The sequence below is a fragment of the Hypomesus nipponensis genome, chromosome 17 (genome assembly GCF_054491055.1).
Source record: "Hypomesus nipponensis isolate SF chromosome 17, ASM5449105v1, whole genome shotgun sequence".
Lineage (NCBI taxonomy): Eukaryota > Metazoa > Chordata > Actinopteri > Osmeriformes > Osmeridae > Hypomesus > Hypomesus nipponensis.
The window spans coordinates 12,190,458-12,212,848 of NC_140377.1; the positions used below are offsets into that span (position 1 = coordinate 12,190,458).

General features: G+C 40.7%; 1 protein-coding gene across 1 annotated transcript in view; it reads right to left on the minus strand.

Moving 5' to 3' along the window:
* Positions 1-416: 416 nt before the first annotated feature.
* The window catches only part of LOC146253585 (myosin-11-like), a 94,837-nt gene continuing 72,862 nt past the window's right edge, over positions 417-22,391 (minus strand). Inside the window, exons 36-41 of the mRNA XM_084676704.1 lie at positions 13,791-13,879; positions 13,098-13,221; positions 10,614-10,822; positions 2,229-2,337; positions 1,606-1,778; positions 417-1,065 (exon numbers count right to left, since the gene is read on the minus strand). Of these exons, the coding sequence (XP_084532830.1) occupies positions 873-1,065; positions 1,606-1,778; positions 2,229-2,337; positions 10,614-10,822; positions 13,098-13,221; positions 13,791-13,879 (897 nt within the window). The 3' untranslated portion in view covers positions 417-872. The remainder of the gene's footprint in view (positions 1,066-1,605; positions 1,779-2,228; positions 2,338-10,613; positions 10,823-13,097; positions 13,222-13,790; positions 13,880-22,391) is intronic.

The following is a 22,391-nucleotide window of genomic DNA, read 5'->3' on the forward strand; positions in this document are numbered from 1 at the left end:
AAAAACTTGCTTTGTAACAAGACATATGAATACTTCAGTGAAGGGTACTCGTGTTTTATATTAAAAAAGATAATTGTATGAAAGTGTTAATTCACTTGCTTTACTACTGTACTTTCTAGTATAGATTTTTTTCTGCATGATGCCTTGCCTGGCCCCTTTGCCAGCCACTGTACTAAGTGCAAAGACTCGTCCTCATTGAGGACTCGTGTTTTCCACCTGCCTGAATCTTAGGAGGTGTATACAATTTGTTTCATGTGGTGTCATTCCCAACCTTTACACAATAAACGTTGCCTACTTAACATCCAAAAGTGTTGTTTTTTTTCTGATCAAACAAAAGGAAGCAAGCTTGATGTGAATACATTATTTATAGAATGAATGTTAAAAAAAGAAGATATTTTTCAATCCACGTTCTCTAATTGATCTAATAAAAAATTGAATGGATAAGAATGAATAAGTGTTGAAATGTGACAAATTACTAATTTTTAATAACATATACAATTGCAGATGAACTTTTGAGTCTAATGTTTTTTGTTTTACTCGAACAAAACATCAGAAAATGGTGTACGAGTGAGAAGTTTTGAACACCACAAATAATTTCCTATACAATTAATTAATTTTTAAATTAAATACATACATTTTTAATACAAAAAAGTATTCAATAGTTCAGTTGAATAGTTGAATTATTCAATAATTCAAAGACGTTCATGTAGATCATTCTTCAGTGACAACTACAATACGACTTAAATAATGAATAAAATATAAAGACAGCCCAAATTGAAGAATAGCCCTTTACAAGTCAGTTAAAGCGTGTCACGCTGCAGTTGAAGGAATACTAGTAACTAAAATCATACAACATCTGTGTGCATTCCCCTCTACTCATCAGGAGAAGTCTCTCCATTTATTGCCTCCTGTTCTAAAGGTGGTGTGCAGGGTGGTGGTGGCTCCTCCCCCTCTCGTATCTCACAGTTGTCATTATTCCTGCTTCTCCGACCAGCACTGGCACTGACGTTTCCCATGCTGCCAATACGACGAGGGCTGCCGCCAAAAGGTGGCTCCCCGCCACGCCTGGGAAATGCGGGGAATGTTGTGAAAAGTGGGAATTAGAGAAAGAAGATAGATAAAGATTGGAAATAGAAGAACGACAGTCACAGGGGACAAGTAGAGGTTAAACCTGCTTTGTCCAAGCACAAGCAGTAGCCTCAGAAAGAAAATAGAATATGCCCTATTTGCTCTCCAAGATGGTGATAAAATGAATATTTTTGCAGTAAACCCTGTGTGTGAGAGAGAGCTAAAAGTAGTATCTGAGAAGTACAGGGTTGAAGCAGAGGAGTAGCAGTCAAAGGAAGAGGAAGAGGAGGAACAGTGGCATCACACAGAGGTTTGTTGTAGATTCATCACTGATTGTTTGATGGGCAGATTTTGCCTTGAGGTCACAATTGTGTATTTTTGGGGGGAAAAAGTGCTTCAGTTGTAAACCAAGTTAGGTAGGCTAACTCAGATAAAGAATGGTGATTAGGACAGAAGTCCCAGCCTACCCTATTGCACTGAAATGTTAGTACATTAGCTAGTTGGTGTATAAGCCAGAATACTTGTGACTTGAGCTACCTCATTTTGCTCCTGAGGGATGAGACCTCGCGACTGAGTGCGTCATTGGCCTCAGACGCCTCGTCCAGCTCCCGCTGTAGCATCCTGCGGCCCGCTGCAACGCGCTGAGATTCCTCCTCGGCCTCCTCAAGCTGACGCTTCAGCTGCTTCATGCGCACGCTGGCCTTCTCAGCCTGTGGATGGGATGGGAGGGAGGAGTGGGAGGAATGATGGACAGGAGGGATATAAGAAGTCAGAGATAGATGAGGGGATGTGTGGAATGAGAGGAGGAAGGTGGGGTGGATAGGACAGAAGGTGGGATGAAGTGAGAGAAAGTTGGACGGTAAGAAGATGAGTGAAAGGGTGGATGGAAGGATGGATATAGAGACGGGGTGATGTTGAGGAGAGGGAGAGTAGGAGACAGGGATATTATAACATGTAATCCTGGATGTTAAACTAGCTACAGGTACCCGCATACTGTGCCAGTATGAGGTTATGTGGATATATTTGTTGTCACATATATTGTGTGTGTTACTCAAATCAAATTACAAGCAAAGTCACAGAGGCCTTCACAGATACCTATTGATCGGCTCCTTGTCAAAAGTAACAAGAAAAAAAGTCCCAGAAAAACTGGAGGCCATTACCTGGTCTTTGTACTGCTGCGCCTGCCTTCTCTCATCCTCCATTTGAATGGTCAGATCTTTGAGTTTCTTCTCCTTCTGACGCATGGTCTTAGCACCATTCTGTCTCTCTCTGAAACACATTCATAGATCCAAATTTGTCCTAAAAATCTAATTCAGGAGTCAGGTGGCTGAGTGGTTAGGGAATCGAGCTAGTAATCTGAAGGTCGCCAGTTCGATTCCCGGCTGCGCCAAATGATGTTGTGTCCTTGGGCAAGACACTTCACCCTACTTGCCTCGGGGGGTTGTCCCTGTACTTACTGTAAGTCACTCTGGAGCGTCTGCTAAATGACTAAATGTAATTCAAGACATTCAATGACACATTCTCCCGTCCATAATGGTATCTCTCTATTAATTACAGGAATGCGTGTGTGTGTGTATAAATTAGAATGGGTTTAGTTTCCCACAATCAGAGAAAGAACAAGGCACTCTGCAAAGCTAATATCTTGCCGACTTCCCGGTGTCGACTCGAGAATGGGTTAATATTTTCTAGGTGTCCTTTTTATAATCCAACGGAGTGCAGTAGGCTGCCTCGATTGAACGAATGTGATTAACAAAGGCATTCGCAATGAAATTAAACGAAGCGTAATAAGGAAAATATGGAAATTCCATCCATCCATCATCTGCCTCTTTTCCGGGGGTCGGGTCGCGGGGGCAGCAACCTAAGCGGGGAGGCCCAGACTTCCCTCTCCCCAGCCACTTCCACCAGCTCTTCCTGGGGGACCCCAAGACGTTCCCAGGCCAGCCGAGAGACATAGTCCCTCCAGCGTGTCCTGGGTCTTCCCCGGGGCCCCTTCCCAGTGGGACGTGCCCAGAACACCTCACCAGGGAGGCGTCCAGGAGGTATCCTGATCAGATGCCCGAGCCACAGCAGTTAGCTCCTCTCGACGCGGAGGAGCAGCGGTTCTACTCTGAGCCCCTCCAGGACGACCGAGCTTCTCACCCTATCTCTAAGGGAGAGCCCAGATACCCGGATCTCATTCTTTCGGTCACTACCCACAGTTCATGACCATAGGTGAGGGTAGGAACGTAGATCGACTGGTAAATAGAGAGTTTCGCCTTTCAACTCAGGTCCTTCTTCACCATGACGGACCGATGCAGAGCCCGCATAACTACGGACGCCGCACCGATCCGCTATGGACGCTCGCGCTCGATTCTTCCCTCACTCGTGAACAAGACCCAGAGATACTTGAACTCCTCCGCTTGGGTCAAGATCTCCTCCCCGACCCGGAGATTGCACTCCACACTTTTCCGGTCGATAACTATGGCCTCAGATTTGGAGGTGCTGATTCCCATCCCAGCCCCTTTGTATTTGGTTGCGAACCGCTCCAGTGAGACCTGAAGGTCACGGCCCGATGAAGCCATCAGGACCACATCACCTGCAAAAAGCAGCAACCCGATCCTGAGGTCACCAAACCGGACCCCCTTAACGCCCTGGCTGCACCTAGAAATTCTGTCCATATAAGTTATGAACAGAATCGGAGAAAAAGGGCAGCCTAACTCCAACCCTCACCGGGAACAAGTTCAACTTACTGCCAGCAATGCAGACCAAAGTCTGGCACCAGTCGTACAGGGACCGGACAGCCCCGATCAGAAAATCTGGTACCCCGTACTCCCAGAGCACCCCCCACATGAGCCCCTGAGGGATACTGTCGAACGCCTTTTCCAAATCCACAAAACATCTGTACACTGGTTGGGCAAACTCCCATGCACCCTGCAGGACCCTGCCGAGGGTGTAGAGCTTGTCCACAGTTCCACGGCCAGGACAAATACCACATTGCTCCTCCTGAATCTGAGGTTCGACAATCCGGCGGACCCTCCTCTCCAGGACTCTTGAATAGACTTTCCCAGGGAGGCTGAGGAGTAGGGCTGTTAACGAATATTCTAAATTCGAATATATATTTGAATAGTGTGTAACCGGGTAGCTCTAGGACCAAGGAGCTTTAACTCACAGCTGGCGCTCATTTCTTAATGAGGCCCGCGATAGTTTAAGTAGGAGTAGTACTGGAGGCAATTGTTGGCTGTTTGAGTAACCCAATGCCTTAGACATCAGTTCCAAGGTCAGCGGGATATTGACGGTGATCAAGTGAGTTGCAGGGTCTAAACGCAATAGCAGTCGGTATGTTTTGATCGTAAATTATTAATTTATAAATACTGCTGCTATTGTATAATTGATGCATGTATCTTCTACTACAGGTGTTTAGTGCCTGTCACTGTTTTTCCCACATTTAGATTTATCTTTGTTTTCAAGTTGTTTGGTTTGAGCAGTGGTTTGTTGTGCTTATCTAGTGTGCTTTGGTTTGCCGTGAATTATTTTTATAATGTACTATTAAGTACCTTTGGATGTTATTATTGTGTATACAATAAAATGTTGTATATTTTTGATACCACAGTCTCTGTACCGTTCATTTGATTGGACGGGACACAAATAGTAGTTATAGCATTTCTAACTAAGGGTCTCTCACCCCATCTGTGAGAGTGGCGTAGTCAGTCCCCCCCGCCACAAGTGGTTAAAAAATGAATTGTGAATGTCAAAATTAATATTCGAATGTAATTTTTTTTAAACAACCGCAGCGGCAGCCAGCTCTCTGCTTTGCGGGTGGGGGCGCGCCTCAGCGTCACTGCTGACAGTTGACTTGCGTGGAAGATGGCAGAAAGTGCAGAACCCAGCTTGACTGCAGCAGAGAAAGTGATTGTAACCCTCAAAAATCTAAAGAGTTATGTCTGGAAATAATTTGGATTTTGGTCAGTTGATGGTAAACTTGTTGAGCCTACAGCTAAAGTAAACTATGTAAGCTGGAGTTCGCTTACCATTCAACAACTAGCAATTTGAGGCTACATCTCCATGTGTAACACAGCACAGCTCACTCGGAGCGTTTAATGTCGGTTCTATACTGTAAAACGTTAATGTTAATATTATTTGTTTCAATCACTGAATGAAGCCTGCCATATTGGGGACAAGAATCGCGACCTTAAATTGCTTGCTCAGAACCCAGCATTTGTTTATTGTTGTTGTTCATTTTACACCGCTATGCGCAGAGAGCGCGACGGTGCGGGAGAGAGACAAAGAAAGATTGCGTGTGTGCGAGCGAGAGGCCAAGGTCTGCGGTCTTGGCCATTAGTTCGTTTACTTATTTTGGTGTCGGTAATTTGTCAAATATGTTTAAACTTAAATCAATTAGGCCTACCTACATACAGAAGTAGTTATGTTTCGTTGTATTTTGTCCTATGTAATTCATATGTAATTTGTCCTGTTATTGACATACCTAATGCGCAACCAGAAATTCGAAGAAAATTCGTCTCTGCCGGGGCAATTCCGTTTAGTTATTTATGTCGCTTTTACAACGGATATTCAGCTGTTTCGAAGGGGCTGGCTAGCGAACAGAACTACAATATAAAGTGGAAATACTTTCAGTATAGATCAGTGAATTTTGTTACATAAATTCATGTATTTACTGATGTCAAAACTGCCAGCACATTGCAAATACACAAGTGCTGTATGGTGAATTAGAAAATTATAAAAACTGTCTCAACCACTGTGCATGTAATGACCTGTTATAAACTAAATATTTAGACGTTTGTGCTGGTAAGACAATTTAACAGAGAACCAATATAGTACATTTTGATCAACACAATGAATTAATAATGTAGGAAACTGCAGTCAAATGAAGGCTACATAATCATTTGCATTAATGAAGGCTACCACACCATTGACAATTTGACTAGAATAGATGTGGAGTTTGAACAAGTTCTTCAGAGATGACAGAGAATTTCAGTTGTGATCTGAGAAATATAGGTACCAAAACAACTGAGAAGAAATGTCATCCAGACATCTGTGTGTGTCACCAACATCATGGTGGGCACTTTGCCATATCTATAATTCCAGGATTCTTGTGTGTGTGTGTTCCACCAATTTTTATCACAGGCACTGTGATAATTTGTTTGTTGTATTTTTTTTGTATTTGTGTTTCACTGACATCTTTATCACTGACTGCATTAGGGTCCAGGGCTCCAGACTGCGACCAGATTTTAAGATATTTTTTACAAGCACTCGTGCATGTGCGACCTACAATTTTTGAATTCACTGGGTGTGCACAATGTCAGCACACTTTAGCAACGAAGCATAGATACGACGTTCTAGTAAGACAGCGATATCAGCTTTCCTTCTGCATTAGTACCGTAGCTTAAAGTCTTGGACAGTTTAGGATATTTTTCGCTAGGTTCCTACGAACATGTCTTAATCTGCCAGACAAGTGGGTGCCCCTTCGTTCTTTTGGTGAGCAGCTTCACGAGCCCTTCTTACCCGGCGTCATGGAGCCTAGCAGCTAAATACTTATTTAGCACTAGCGTTGCTACTGTATCCCTGCCTGTGTTTGAGCTGTTGCGCTCGGCAAGTATCGTGTTGTGGTGTCGGAGGACTGATCGAAAAGTGCATCATACAGTTAAGTCATTTAGCTAAGACTTGCATGTACAGTACATAATGTCACATTAAATAATGTATTTAAACTCAAGCTTATATGGTGCGTGGCAGGGGCGATTCTAGGATCAGACCTTTAGGGGTGCTCAATGAGAATGTGACATGAATACAGTGCCTTGCAAAAGTGCTAAACGTAAACCCCCTTGCTAATATAAATCCCTAATTTCACTGGGTAACAATTAATACATTTATGTAGGCTATTATTATGCAAAATATTGAATGAAAAAACTAAGGATGTCCCTTTCTTCATACCAGCATCAAACGATAATAAACAATATATTTAAAAAATATATATATATATATTAGTGCTGTCAGTTTAACGCGTTATAAACGGCGTTAACGCAAACCCAAATTAACGGCGTCAATTATTTTATCGCGCGATTAACGCTCTTTTTGGCCTAGCAAACTTTGTAGTTTTTTTCACATGCTGTTGCAACAACTACCGACGTTAGAAAAACTACAACACCACACCGGATCTAGCTAGACCGGAAACAAAACAACAGGCACGCCAAACACTCGTTTGGCTTGCGAGCTGGCTAAAGAGTAGTAGCAGAGCCCGTTTACGGATATTAGACATTCTCTGGTAGTAGGCTAACGTTACGTTTTGAGTGGATGACGAGCGCGAGATGCCGAAATGGATGCCAATAAGATTCTGAATGGAAAGTTTGCTTTTAAAAAGTTGCCAAATGGTTCTATTGACAAGACCAGTGATCTGTGTGTTTTGTCGTTGTAAACTGAGCTATCATCGCAGCACGTCCAGTCTGAAATACCACTTGATGGCCAAGCACACAGCTGATGCGAATTCTCTGCCCCCTCGTCAAAGCCAGGCGATTGCAATGTTGTTTTCAATAAAAAAAATATTTGCACAAAGCAATCCGAACCACTTTTCTATGTTGATAAGAGCATTAAAATTTGAAAAAAGATTGGGACAAAAAGAAATCAGGGACATTTAGAATAGATAAAAATGTGCAATTAATTGTGATTAATCGCGAGTTAACTATGACATTAATGCGATTAATCGCGAATACATATTTAAATCGTTTGACAGCACTAATATATATATATATATATATATATATATAAAGGGTCTAAAATTGCCACTGAATTGTACCCTCTCCAGTTACATTAATATTAAAATTAAGTCAGGGGCTACTGTGCTCCTAGTAAAAAAAGTTAGTCTGGAGCCCTGCATTAGGGGCACTGTGCGTTAGTTAACAAACTATACAACCTCTCAGAAGTATTCATTAATTGGTTTTTACTAGTGCTGTCAGTTAAACACGTTATTAACTGCGTTAACGCAAACCCATTTTAACGGCGTCAATTCTTTTATTGCAAGATTAAAATTATTTTTGGCCCAGCAAACTTAGTATTTTTTTCACATACTGTTGCAACAACTACTGACATTAGAAAAACTACAACACCATACCAGATCTAGCTAGACCGGAAACAAAACAACAGGCATGCCGCACACATTTGTTTGGGCTTGCGAGCCGGTGTTATGTCTTTACTTGTTTCCAAACTAACTGGTTTCTGTATATTGTGTTTACCTAACAGTTGTTGCCTGCCTCTTTCACCAGATTCGTCACACAATCACAAACTTATTACTGGTGATTTTCAAATCCTATTCCAGATCTACTGCAGTGAACATGTTTGTCTAAGTAAGCACCACATCACAGCCACCTACAACAACAACAAAAAAGATCTAAAAACAATATAATCATTCAAGTTTGGGTCGAGCCTGTTTTGATCTCAAGGCAAAATTATAACGGATAACACACCAGTCCGCCTCTCTACGCAGTGAGCTATTGAAGCTTTACAATTGCTCTCTTCCAGTCACTTATTTAACATTCAGCATCCAGCTTTTAGTCTTAGTCTTGAGCGGATCTGAACCAATTGGTTACCTTGGCTTAGTTTAGGAAATCATCGATGATAGTTATCACGTTTTTTTCCTTGCATCTATGGCCAAATTGACTACTACTACTTCATCACAGCCACCTACACATTGTGACTGAAATGGTTTATTTTAACAGTAACAATAAGTCAAGTAACGCTGTATTACAAGCCTTTGTTTAGCAAATCGAGAGGGATATATTATTATATCCCTTACCATAGGTCACAAAAATGGAGAGACAATGACTGTAAAACATTAAGACCATGAATTCAACTGGGTCGTGTATTAGCCCTTATGAAAAAGAAGTATACTTCAAGTTTAATTTGTAAGTATACTTAAGTATAAAAAGTACAGTTTCAAAAACGTGTACCTTTTGTTGAGAAATTTTGCATTGGTCTCTATGGGGCGAGAGTTGGACTTTGTCTCGGTCTTGTGGGCTCTGTACAAATGTGTAAGTCTGTTTGATTCCACAGACAACTGTCTGCGACCAGCATAAAATTAGCTATCTATTGATCCAAAAACAAGAATGAAAGAGTGAAAATATTACCTCATATTTCTTGTTTGCCACATAATACTAGCAAACAAGAAAAAAAATTTCAACAACATCCGAAGCTCCTCTTCACAGTAAGCGTTTCGGTCTGCACTCTAAGCTCTTACATACACACCCATGTAAATCTCAGAAACGGTTTGAAAAACTCCTGAAACATTATCAGTGATATTGAAAAAAATTGAATAGATATCAAAAAGTTTTTTGTAAAAATAGTTTAGGGTTTTTTCAACATTTAAGTTTAAATGATGGCTTGGAATTTGAAATAGTTTTAAGAAGTTTGAGAGGATTTGGAGAAAAAAAACCATGTTAAGAATATTATGAATATTGATTTATATTAATTCAAGCATAAGAGGTAAAAAGCTGAAAAGTCATAGCAGTCATAGTCTGAAACTGCTGAATTTATTGATAGCTGAACAGTTTTAATAGCTGAAGATTTGAAGGCGCTGAAAGGTGTCAAGGGAGAAATAAAAGAATATGTAGAAGTTGAATAAAGATTCAAAGAACAATACTTGGAATGCTGAAGCAGCATTCCAACAACTATTATTGGTGATTTCCTAAACTAAGCCAAGGTAACCAGTTGTTTCAGATCAGCTCAAGACAAAATGTTACCTGGATGCTGATGTAGTTGTTAAGTACGTGACTGGAAGAGAGTATTTGTAGAGCTTTGATAGCTCACTGCGTAGAGCTGCGGACATGTGTGTTATCCGTTATAATTTGCCTTCAGATCGAAACTAGTTCAAACCGAACTTGAATGATTATATTGTTTTTAGATCATTTTTGTTGTTGTTGTAGGTGGCTGTGATGTGGTGCTTACTTAGACAAACATTTTTGCTGCAGTAGATCTGGAAAACGATTTGAAAATCGCCAGTAATTTGTTTGTGATTGTGTGACAAATCTGGTGATAGTGGCAGACTGATAGGTGAATGCACAGCTGGAAAACCAGTTCGTTTGGAAACCAGTAGGGACATAACACCGGCTAAAGAGTAGTTGGCTAACGTTACATTTTGAGTGGATGGCCAGCACGAGACGCCGAAACGGATGCCAATAAGATTCTGATTGGAAAGTTTACTTTTAAAAAGTTGACAGCACTTATTTTTACGTAGTACCACTATAGTTTGATTCATTTTATTCGATTATTGAAAAACACTTATTTCCTATCCAACCTGTTAATGCACTTGCAGTTTATCACGTGTACACAGACTACATTTCCCACCATACACTGCATTACATTACATTTAGTCATTTAGCAGACGCTCTTATCCAGAGTGACTTACAGTAAGTACAGGGAAATTCCCCCCAAGGCAAGTAGGGTGAAGTGCCTTGCCCAAGGACACAACATCATTTGGCGCAGCCAGGAATCGAACTGGCAACCTTCTGATTAATTACCAGATTCCCTAACCGCTCAGCCATCTGATTCACTGCCTCCCCCACCTGCTCTCTATGTCCAGCTGTTCCTCCACCTGGTGCAGCTTGGCCTCCAGGGCAGCGATGGAGGACTTGAGCTTGGAGCGGCCCTGGCTCTCCATATCCTGAAGCTTGGCCTTGAGGTCCCGGTTGTGCCGCTCAAGCTGCTGCCTGGCACCCTCTCTTGTCTGGGAGGAGGAGCGCTCTGCTTGCAGCTCCTCGCAAAGCTGCTCAATCTGAGGGTGGATGGGGAGGAAGTGGGTAAGGGGAGGAGGTGGGTAAGGGGTGGCCTGGGAACTAGACGAATCAGCCAACTAATGGTTTATTTGCTCTGGAAGATGGGTCTGGCCACCCTCCCATTCAAACACATTTCCATCCGACCAGAATCTGGTCAGGCAAGTTACAACCGTTTATCTGATATGAAGTGGGTTTAATACAATGACTGTACAGAAGAGATTGTCGTAAACAACCAAGATGACATATTGATACTCCGATTGGTTGTATCTATACAATTGCGTCCAACCGCATTTTTATCTGCGCCTGTTGATGATGCCCCTTGGACATCAGAAATAAACTGAGAGGTTCAAGACTAATAGTCTATGGGCCCAGGCATATATCGGTACCATCTGAGGAAACCAAACTTTAGGGCTACTAAGTTATTGATAGGGACTTCATGATTATTTCAATATGTGATAATCGTTCCAGAAGAGCAGCTTAGCCCTTATGGAAAGAAAATATATTTACCAATATATGATTTGAAATACATTTTAATATACTGTAATATATTATTTTCCATTACATTGGCCAATATATTATATATGGAAATACATTGGATAATATATTGATGATAAATATATTACTAATATATTATAAACTATAATATATATACTTATGTAATATATTGCAATATATTGCAGAATACAGCAATGATTGCCGTTTTCCATATATTGCAATATATGGAACATGAATATATAATATATGTGGTTATATATCCCAAAGTATATGCAATTATATATTCATAAATAACATAAATAACATAAATGCCGCTTTATATGGGAAAATGTATGGGTAATATATGTAGAGATATAGTGTCACATGTATGCTTCATATATGGTAGAATTTATTTTAAATATATGTAAATGTATATGTAAAGATATATTGTACAATGCATGTGTGATTATATGAGAACATGCCCTTACAATGTACAGACATATATGGTGATATTTACATTTAGCAGACGATCTTATCCAGAGTGACTTACAGTAAGTTACAGTAAGTACAGGGACATACCCTGAGGCAAGTAGGGTGAATTGCCTTGACCCAGGAAACAGCTTTATTTTCTGCACTGCAGGGAATCAAATCGGCAACCTTCTGATTAATAGCCTGATTCCCTAACCACTCAGCCATCTAGAAGGTATTCTAATAAGGTTGTCAACGGCAGTATTTCAAATGGAATCCAGTTTCACCTTGATATGTGAAAATATGACTGAATTAGAGCTGTTTGAGCTTGGACCAAATGTGACCATGATTGCCATAGGAGAAACGTCTTATTTTATTTTTCAGTAACTGAACACTGAATAGTCTAGATCTTGGAATGGCTCAATTGGATGAGAGGTTGTGCTAGTAAACAAATTGTTCCAGGTTCAACTCCAGACATAAGCTTTTTTTTTTTTTTTTACAAAACAGTTTATAGTTTTCTGGGTAATCCCGGTGTAACTATCTATTATGTCAATTTTACAATATTTTACAATTTTGAAGGAGAAATTTGCCATTGCTGCTTGCAGCTATATATTTTTTACATATAATTCAAATATATTCTACCATATATTAAACATACATGTGATACTATATCTTTACATATATTACCAATACATTTTCCCATATAAATCGGAATACATTATGGTGGTATTTATAGACATAAAATTGCATGTATTTTGGGATATATAAACACATTATATATTCATGTTGAATATGTTGCAATATATGGAAAACTGCAATCATTGCTGTATTCTGCAATATATTGCAATATATTACATGAATATATATTATAGTTTATAATATATTAGTAATATATTTATAATCAATATATGATCCCATGTATTTCCGTACAATATAAATATTAAATCCCATGTATGGACATACATTGCCTAATGTATCACTTATTATTATCCAATATACTGCAATATATTTTCCTTCCGTAAGGGTTCTTATTATTATTAAATCCTCAATAGCACACACTCCTCCCTATACCCTTCGTAGTGCACAGTCCTTTCTATGCACTACCTAGTAATCTCTAAACTGTGCAATCCTTTTCCCAGTGGACAGATCTCTCCATACTCTTTCTAGTACACACTCCTCCGTGTTACCCTTCCTAGTACACCTTATTTCTCCTTATTCCCTTCCTAGTACACACTTCTCCTTTATACCCTTCCCTGTACACAATCTTCCTTCCTATACCCTTCGTAATGCACACTCCTCCCTATATCCTTCCTAGTGCACACGCTGTACCACCTGCTGTTGGGTCTTTCTGAGGCGGTCGTTGAGGGTCTCCACGTTGGCCTGCTCCTCCTCAAGTTCCTCCTCCAGCTGACTGATCCTGGCCTCCAGGCGCCGCTTATCATCAGAGAAAGCTGACCTGAGGAGGAGAGGAATGGGAGAAAGGTGGCAGGAGATTGGGGCGAATTAGGGGAAGGAGAGGAGGAAGAAAAAAGGATGAAGGGGAGACGTGGAAGGGAGGAGAAAGAAGAGGATGAGAGAAGGAAGGTGACGGAAATAAAAGGGCAAAAAAAAACTGGATCAGTATACAGGCAGGGTTATTGTCTCCATAGTTTTGGTAAGGAGGAGGCTGTTTGAAACATCCTTCTCCTTCTCAGTATTCTTTACAGATACTGTTTCAGACCAAGAAAAGAAGGCCCAAGTAGGGTTGCAAAATTCCTGGAATTTTCTAAATTGGAAACCTTTCATGGGAATTAACGGGAATATATGGGAATTAACAAGAATTAATTGGAAATTAGCTAAATTACAGGTTAGCCTATAACAGGGAACGTAAACGTTGTATATCATTCCAGTGAAGTTCTCAGCTTTGAAATTTCAAAAATTCCCCGGCTTAACTCAACAGGCTTAACCCATAAAAAGTTTCTGAAAACATTCCGCCCCTTTGCAACCTAAGGCCCAAGGGTGCCTGTATCCGACACAGTCACTCACTTCCCAGACGTGTTGCTGGCCAGCTCCTCAGACAGCTCGTCTCTCTCTGTTTCAGCCTGCTTACGGGTTCTCTCGGCTGTGGACAGTCCCTATGTATGGGGGATGGATGGATGGGGGGTTGAAGATGGTAATACAGTTTTCTACAATCGCTATAAAATTGTTTTCAATACTTTAAACAATTTTCCTAAACTCTTAACGCACCAACACACCTACAACTAACGATTGGCAAATATGTTCTCTTTCAACAGGAACATTTAGTCAATCATAGCACAATGTCATAAAAAACACTAACATCACATAGAAATATAGCTGCAAGCAGCAATGGATGGGCCAAGCAGTCCAGAGCAGGACATGGCCTCCATAGCATTTGCGCAACAATTAAGTCACAATAAGCCCCAAGAGGCCACTCACTTATTAAGCAATAAGCCCCAAGAGGCCATGGTTTGCGCTGATTTTAGAACAGGTAAGGGGAGTTCTTAGGCACGACGCGAAGCGGAGTTTTCGCCAGTTTTGTTACGCCATAAAGGGGCTTATTTCCCCGATAATGACCGGCGTTCTATACATTATCCCGCTTATTACACGGCTACTTGCCAACAAAAATGACTTAACACAGTGAGTCTTTTTACAATGTATTTGTTACCATTCGTATTGTTGATAAGCAGAGAAATAGTTCGCCAAAGACGTTGAACTTCATAGACTTTGAGCATTATTTAGGCTTCAAATCAGCTGACGTCGCTAAGCAACAGAATACGCTGGGGTTGAAAAGTTACCGGACTACTTGCGGAGTGCTACGAAAGACGTGAATCCGAGGCAAAAAGGCCACTTCCCTTGACAGCGGTCAAATATGCATAGCAACGGTAAAATATGAGAAAATTGTTCACCGCAGAATGTTGGGAAGCCCCATTCAAGTAAATGGAGTATTCTACAGCATTAAGAACAGCCGTGTAATAAGACATAATAAAGTTTAGCCATAGCTGTGGCATTGAAGACAGTACTGTAGCCTACTACACTGCCAGGGTGAGCCGAGTCTGTGACTCTGTGGCTAAAGTCAAAACAAGACGCAGTCTCACAAAAATTCAAAATTTTACACAAATAACAAACTATGCTGACCCGATGGCTGTCTTCGCATCGCCATATCTTTAAAACACTGCTGTCCATTTAGATGTAGAATTGACCCTGGTACGAAATTAAGAAAATACTCACCAGACGCAGATCGACAGTTGACTGAGTGTCAACACTGTTGACAACACTGTTGTTGCTTCCGCAATCGTCAATGGAGGCTGACAGGCTCTCACTTAGCAAAAAAAACAATGTTTTTACCGCAACCTATATTAAAATCTCACCACCTGGCTGTTTTCACAATAGTCATATCGTCATACCATTTCCCTCTTTCTGTTTTTTTCGTGTAAAATTGAACTATAAAATTTGCTACAAAAAATACTACTATGACGCTTTCTAGCATGGCTGCCGCCTAAAAGACGAGGCGGTCTCACGGGCGACCTGCACTATGACTTAACTTCCTGTTTGGTGGCTTTAATATTTTAGATTAATATTTTCTACCATGACTTTTGTGAGGCTTGGTCTGAAGAGCATATCTGGTCATTTTGAATAAGATTTGACAAAAATTGTAGGAGGAGTAGGCTTTTAAAGGTTTTAGATAAAACCAGAAATAGCAGAAAATCTATATAACCGGAAATTGACCCCATAGGGTGTGTTGAACTCGTCTTGACCCAGGGAATCCAATGGTACCTCATTTTTGAAAATCGGTCATACGGTTCAAAAGTTGCGTGTGTAAACACAAGTCCAACTTTGACCAGTTGGTGGCGCTAGAGTGCTCCAATGAGAGACATGAAACTTGGTGAATATAAAGAGGGGAGTGTGCTTAATAAGTGTGCCAAATTTCACAACTTTTTACCATACGGTTCTAGGGGCTGCCATAGACTCCAATGACAGAAGAATTGTAATAATAAATATAGCTGCAAGCAGCAATGGAGGGGCCAAGCAGTCCAGAGCAGGACAAGGCCTCCATAGCACATGCGCAACAATGAAGTCACAGCAACCTGTTGCACTCATGCAACACACCAAGTTTGGTTGAAATATCTGTTTGCGTTCAAGAGTACTGAGTGTTCAAATTTTTATTTTTTTCTGGTATAACACCACAGGCCTCCTCTGCTCCTCATGGGAACGAAGGAACCGAAGTTTGGTGATGATCAGACACATTTTTGCTGAGTTATGCTCTCATGTGTCTTTTGCAGCTTCGCTGCCGCCTTTGATCAGCTCTAACGATCAAACGGTTTTGAAAATGGAAAATCCATGCAACACCTTTGTGAAGCTGTGTCTGAAGATCATCTGTGCCAAATTTAGTCAACATTGGACAAAATTTGGGGCGTGCAAAAGGTTTTTACACTTTTCCATGAAATCCAAAATGGCGGCCGCGTCAATTCGGTCATTATGAAATATTATCAATGGCCAGGCTTGATATCTCACAAAACATCAAGAGACAAAGAAATTACTTTATTAAGGTAAACACTTCCATAGTTATTAGCCAAAACACGTTTATGCTTCCGGCCACGCCCCCTTTTAGTCACATGACACCATTTTTGGAGGACATCCTTAGAATAAAGTTCTGAGTAGGCCTACCAACTTTGGTGTCACTGCCTCAAAGAACTGCTGAGATATGGCTTCACTTCCTGTTTGGCGGCTTTTCTGCAGAATTTGATTGGCTGTACCGGACAAACGGTTTTGAAAATTAAATATCCTTCGATAAATTTTGTGAAGCTTGGTCTGAAGATCATGTCTGGGAATTTTGAAGAAGATTTGACAAAATGTGTAGGAGGAGTAGGCTTTTAAAGGTTTTTGATAAAACCGGAAATAGCGGAAAATCTATATAACCGGAAATTGACGCCATGGTGTGCATTGCACTCGGCTTGATCCAGGGAATCCAATGGTACCTCATTTTTGAAAATGGGACATACGGTTCAAAAGTTGCGTGTGTAAACACAAGTCCAACTTTGACCCATTGGTGGCGCTAGAGTGGTCTAATGGGAGACATGAAACTTGGTGTAGGTATAGAAGAAACTGTCCTTAATGAGTGTGCCAAATTTCACAAAAAGTTGTCGATGGGGTCTAGGGGCTGCCATTGACTCCCATGGTACAAGAATTACAAATAATAAAACCACCAATAACAATAGGTTTCCTCCTTACGGAGGAATCCTAATAAGAAAAGGTAGAATTACTTATGTGGCTTCGCCGCTTCGCGGCTTGGCCACCAATAAGAAAAGGTAGAATCACTTATGTGGCTTCGCCGCTTCGCGGCTTGGCCACCAATAAATATAACTGCAAGCAGTAATGGCGGATTCCTCCAAACATTGTGAACCATTGAATTTTCTTTATTCTTGACAAATTGTAACTGTATAGAAAAATCAATGCTGCTGACTTACCAAGGGGATACCAAATCTGACCAATTCCAAATATAGCTGCAAGCAGCAATGAGGTGGCCAAGCAGTCAAATAACCCAGAAAACATTTTAGACATCCTCAGAAGAGGGTAACAAGTACACGCAGCAAGTTTGGTGTGAATCCATCAAAGATTTGCTGAAATACAACCCAACTTCCTGTTTGCTGGCTTAATGGCACATTTTGATTGCCTGTAGGGGGCAAACGGTTTCGAAAATAAAAAAACCATGTGAAGCTTGGTCTGAAGATTTTATCTGCCAAATTTGGTGAAGATTGGACAACATTTGTAGGAGGAGTAGAGAAAAAACGTTTTTTCAATGAATTCAAAATGGCGGCAGCATCAATTCGGCTATTATCACAAATTATTGAGTCACACACGGGATGTCCCAAGATACCATGAGACAAAGAAATCACTTAATAAAGGCAAACAAATCAATAGTTATTGGCCAAAACACATTTTTTCTTCCTGCGGCCACGCCCAGTGATCACATGACACCAAATTGTGTGGACATCCTCAGAATAGAGTTCCGAGTCATCATACCACGTTTGGTGTTGACATCTCAAAGATTTGCCGAGATTTGATCCAATTTCCTGTTTGGTTGCTTTGTTACCGATTTTGATTGGCTGTAGCGGACAAACGGTTTTGAAAATCCAATATAAAAGTAATGCCTGAGTGAGGGTTGCTCTGAAGATGATGTATGCCAATTCTGGGGAAGATTGAAATAAAATTGTAGGAGGAAATCGACGCCATGGTGTGCATTGAACTCGGCTTGATCCAGGGAATCCAATGGTACCTCATTTTTGAAAATCGGTCATACGGTTCAAAAGTTACATGTGTAAACACAAGTCCAACTTTGACCCGTTGGTGGCGCTAGAGTGGTCTAATGGGAGACATAAAACTTGATGTAACTATAGAAGTGACTGTCCTTAATGAGTGTGCCAAATTTTGTGCGCTGATTTTAGAACAGGTAAGGGGAGTTGTTAGGCACGACGCGAAGCAGAGTTTTCTCCAGTTTTGTTTCGCCATGAAGAAGCTTATTTCCCCGGCGTTCTATACATTATCTCGCTTATTACACGGCCAGTGGCGTAACTATAGGGAGTGCAGGGAGTGCAGCTGCACTAGGGCCCGTGGCAAAAGGGGGCCCGTCCTCGATCTCAAGTGAGAACTCTACCTGAATAACTGACCGGGCCCCTCACTCCGCGTAAATCACAGAAAGGCTAACATATGATCCAGTCCGATCAATTCGCAAACATTTCTCAATTATGGTTATTCTCATCTGCCCAATAAACATTTTAACAATAGTCAGTGTTAACAACAGCAAATAATTCATTTGGCCTCATTTGCCTTTTGCTGAATGAAACAAATCTTGTTTTTATTAAGTAATATTGTCTGGGTAATATGTTGTCAATGATTCTATAGCCCACCCACACGTTGTGATCGTTTGCCATCCTGTTGTGTTACATTGCGTGTTGAGTAATTGCGGTAAGTAGGCTACCCCATCATGCCCTTCTTTCAAAAACACAAAAGTGGCTGCAGGAAGCGGCACAAACGCAAAGAGCAGAATTAAAGGGTGGCAAAGCTGGCAAAAATATCTTCGTTTGGATTTGTGGCGAGGTGTTCAAGAGGACGCTTCGTCTGACCCCCAGCCCAACAGCAATGAGTGAAACTCAGGCTAACGTTTACTGTCTGGTATAGCCTATTGCAAGCATTTAGACATGGCTATTAAAAGTCATTAAATGCACATATAGGCATAAGGCAGCAGCCAGGTTAGATATTGAAAACAATGTGCAGGATGTTGTTGGAAAATAGCTAAAGCTAGATAGGCTAAACGTTAAGCTAGCATATACAAAAATAAAATCAAACAGTGTTGGGAAAGTTCACTTTCTACATGAACTAGATCAGTTCATAGTTCATACTTCAAAATGTTGAACTAAGTTCAAAGCTCCAAATAATGAACTAGGTTAGTTCAGTTCTTTTTTTCAATATGTGGCTGCCGTCTGCAATACCGCTCTCTGCCTCTACGCAATTCTGCGTTTTCACACTTGCCATGCATAGACAGTAGAAGAAAGAAAGAAAGCACACGCAGCGATTGATTGCAAATGGTTGCTGAGATATGCTCTTGCGCCTCGTTTGGCGGCTTTGCCACCGCTTTTGATCGTCTCTACCGAACAAACAGTTTTTGAAAATTGAAAATCCATCTGACACCTTTGTGAAGCTTGGTCTGAAGATCATCTGTGCCAAATTTAGTAAACATTGGACACAATTTGGGGCGTGTAAAAGGTTTTTACACTTTTCCATGAAATCCAAAATGGCGGCCGCGTCAATTCGGTTGTTATGAAATATTATCGATGGTCAAGCTTGATATCTCACAAGACATCAACAGACAATAATAATACTAATAATACTACCAATTACAATTAATACTACCAAGCAGCTTCGCTGCTTGGCCCCTAATAATAATAAAGATCTGGACAAATTGAACTCCCTACACAAGAACTTTCATGGTGCTGGAGAGTCCACTACCGATCTCAGCATGAGAATGGTTCGTGGGAGGATAGCTGGTGGTGTAGCTATACTGTGGAACATAAAATATGACCCAACGGTAAAGGTGGTGCGGCTTAACGTTGACTGGGCTATTGGGTTTGAGTTTAATCATAATGAAAATAAATTTACTATTTTAAATGTGTACACACCATATGAATCCTATGACCATGAGGATGAATTTCAGAACAGGTTAGCTTTTATTCAGTCCTTCATAGAGGACAATAGTTCATGTTGCGTCTATGTCATGGGTGATTTTAATGCTGACATGTCAGATAAGTGTTTATTCGCACAACATCTGCAGAAGTTCTGTAATGAAACTAAATTAATTATATCAAGCGTTATTGCCTGATACAAGTTTTACCTATGTAAGTGAAGTGTGGAACACAACTTCCTGGCTAGACCATATTGTGACCACAGCCGATGCTCATGACTCACTGGAAAGTATAGAGATGTGTTATGGGCTGGCCACCACTGATCACATTCCAGTTGCTGTGCTGCTAAATGTTGAGAGTGTACCCTTGTTGGCCAACAAGGGTAATGCTGCTCCCTCAAGAAAACTGGACTGGTCAAAATTGACCAAAGAGGTTATGCACAGATATTCTCTTTTAACTGACAGCTTACTTAGTGATGTTGAATTGCCTAGGGATGCCCTAATGTGCATGGATATGAACTGCAACGAAAAACATCATGCTGAAAAGCTCTGTGCCATGTATGATGATATTGTCAAATGTCTTTATGCTTCCAGTTAACCTTTTATTAATCACAAGAGTAAGGCCCCTAACACACAGCCTAGCTGGAATGAGTTTGTGTTTGAGCAAAATGCTGCTGCTAGAGAAGCCTTTAGAGTCTGGTCAGAGGCAGGCAGACCCAGACAGGGAGTGGTGCTTGATCACAAATGCCAGATTTAAATATGCACTTGTTTTATTAAGAGAAATGAAAACACAATGAGAGCAGACTCGCTGGCCAGAAAGATGCAGAATAACAATCTTACTGACTTCTGGAGAGAGGGCAAGATAAATAATAACAGAACTCCACTCCCTTCTGATATCGAGGGGGTTAGTTGTCCAGAGAAGATCTATGGCTTGAGCACTACAGTAAACTATTTAATGATGTTAAAAATAACACAGTGAGAATTGATAATGAATATAAAGGTATCTCTGCAGACTTGATTGTTAGATCAGTAGATATTTATGATGCCATCCACATGTTAGACAACAACAAAGCTTGTGGTATGGATTGCATTTCTGCAGAGCATCTAAAAAATGCCAGTTATAGACTCAGTCATATACCTAATTTTTCAAAATGGGTCATACGGTTCAAAAGTTGCGTGTGTAAACACAAGTCCAACTTTGACCCATTGGTGGCGCTAGAGTGGTCTAATGGGAGACATGAAACTTGGTGTAGGTATAGAAGGAACTGTCCTTAATGAGTGTACTAACAATAATACTAACAATAACAATAGGTGCCTCGCAGCTTCGCTGCTTGGCCCCTAATAATAATACCACCAATTACAATAGGTGCCTCGCAGCTTTGCTGCTTGGCCCCTAATTACAGAAACTGCATTCTTTTATGTGTCAGGTTTCACAGTATATGGATCATAGATTGTGTTTTGCAATGCAGTTTCTTTTGAAGCCTTTCTACATTTTTGTTTTGTTGGGTTTAGTAAATGCATGCCTTTTGTTTCTTTTGCTGCAGAAATTCAGTACAAAAAATGTATGACCCATCTCAGAGTAACCTTATAGAATGTACGGTTTATGAAACAAGAAGACAGAGAATTGCTGCAGCAAAGGCTTCATTTGCAACAGGACATTACTGCAAGATAACAGAAATATCCAATATCGCTCAGAGTAACCTTATAGAATGTACGGTTTATGAAACAAGAAGACAGAGAATTGCTGCAGCAAAGGCTTAATTTGCAACAGGACATTACTGCAAGATAACAGAAATATCCAATATCGCTGCCATTTACACTATGTCAGAAGTTACCCTTCTCTGAGCGCCACCACGCATTCTAACTCCTCTCTCTACCTTGCCCTTGTCCCACTCCTCTCCCTTGTCCTGGTACTTGTTTACCTCTCCCTCCTGCAGGCATTTTTCTTACTTTCTTCGTGTTGCTCTATATTTTTCTTTTCCCACACAAGATCAGCCCAAAGAGGTCCTCTTTATATACCATATGGTCATGCGATTGAAAGAACCTCAACACCTGAGTGTTTCCTCATTGGTAATCAGCTGTGTGCATAACTTCAACCAGCTGTTTCAGCAATGGAATGCAATGGAATAAAATACAGGGGGTATATTTGTGTTTCAATTCACAATATGAACAGCTGTTCACTTTGACTTTAACTTAGGTTTTAAACATGATGTCATTAGGGATGCTCCGATCTGATCGGTGCCGACGGAATATCGGGCGATATTCCCATAATTGGTTTTGATCGGCGTTCTCAAAACGGCCGATCAAACATGGCCGATCAGATGACATAAAATCTGCGAGAACTACTATCAGAGACATTTCAATAAAATGTTAGATAAGCATTTCAAGCCGCCAGTGGTAAGAAATGATTCTTTAACCTTTAGATGCGTGAGTTCTAAATATTTCTGACG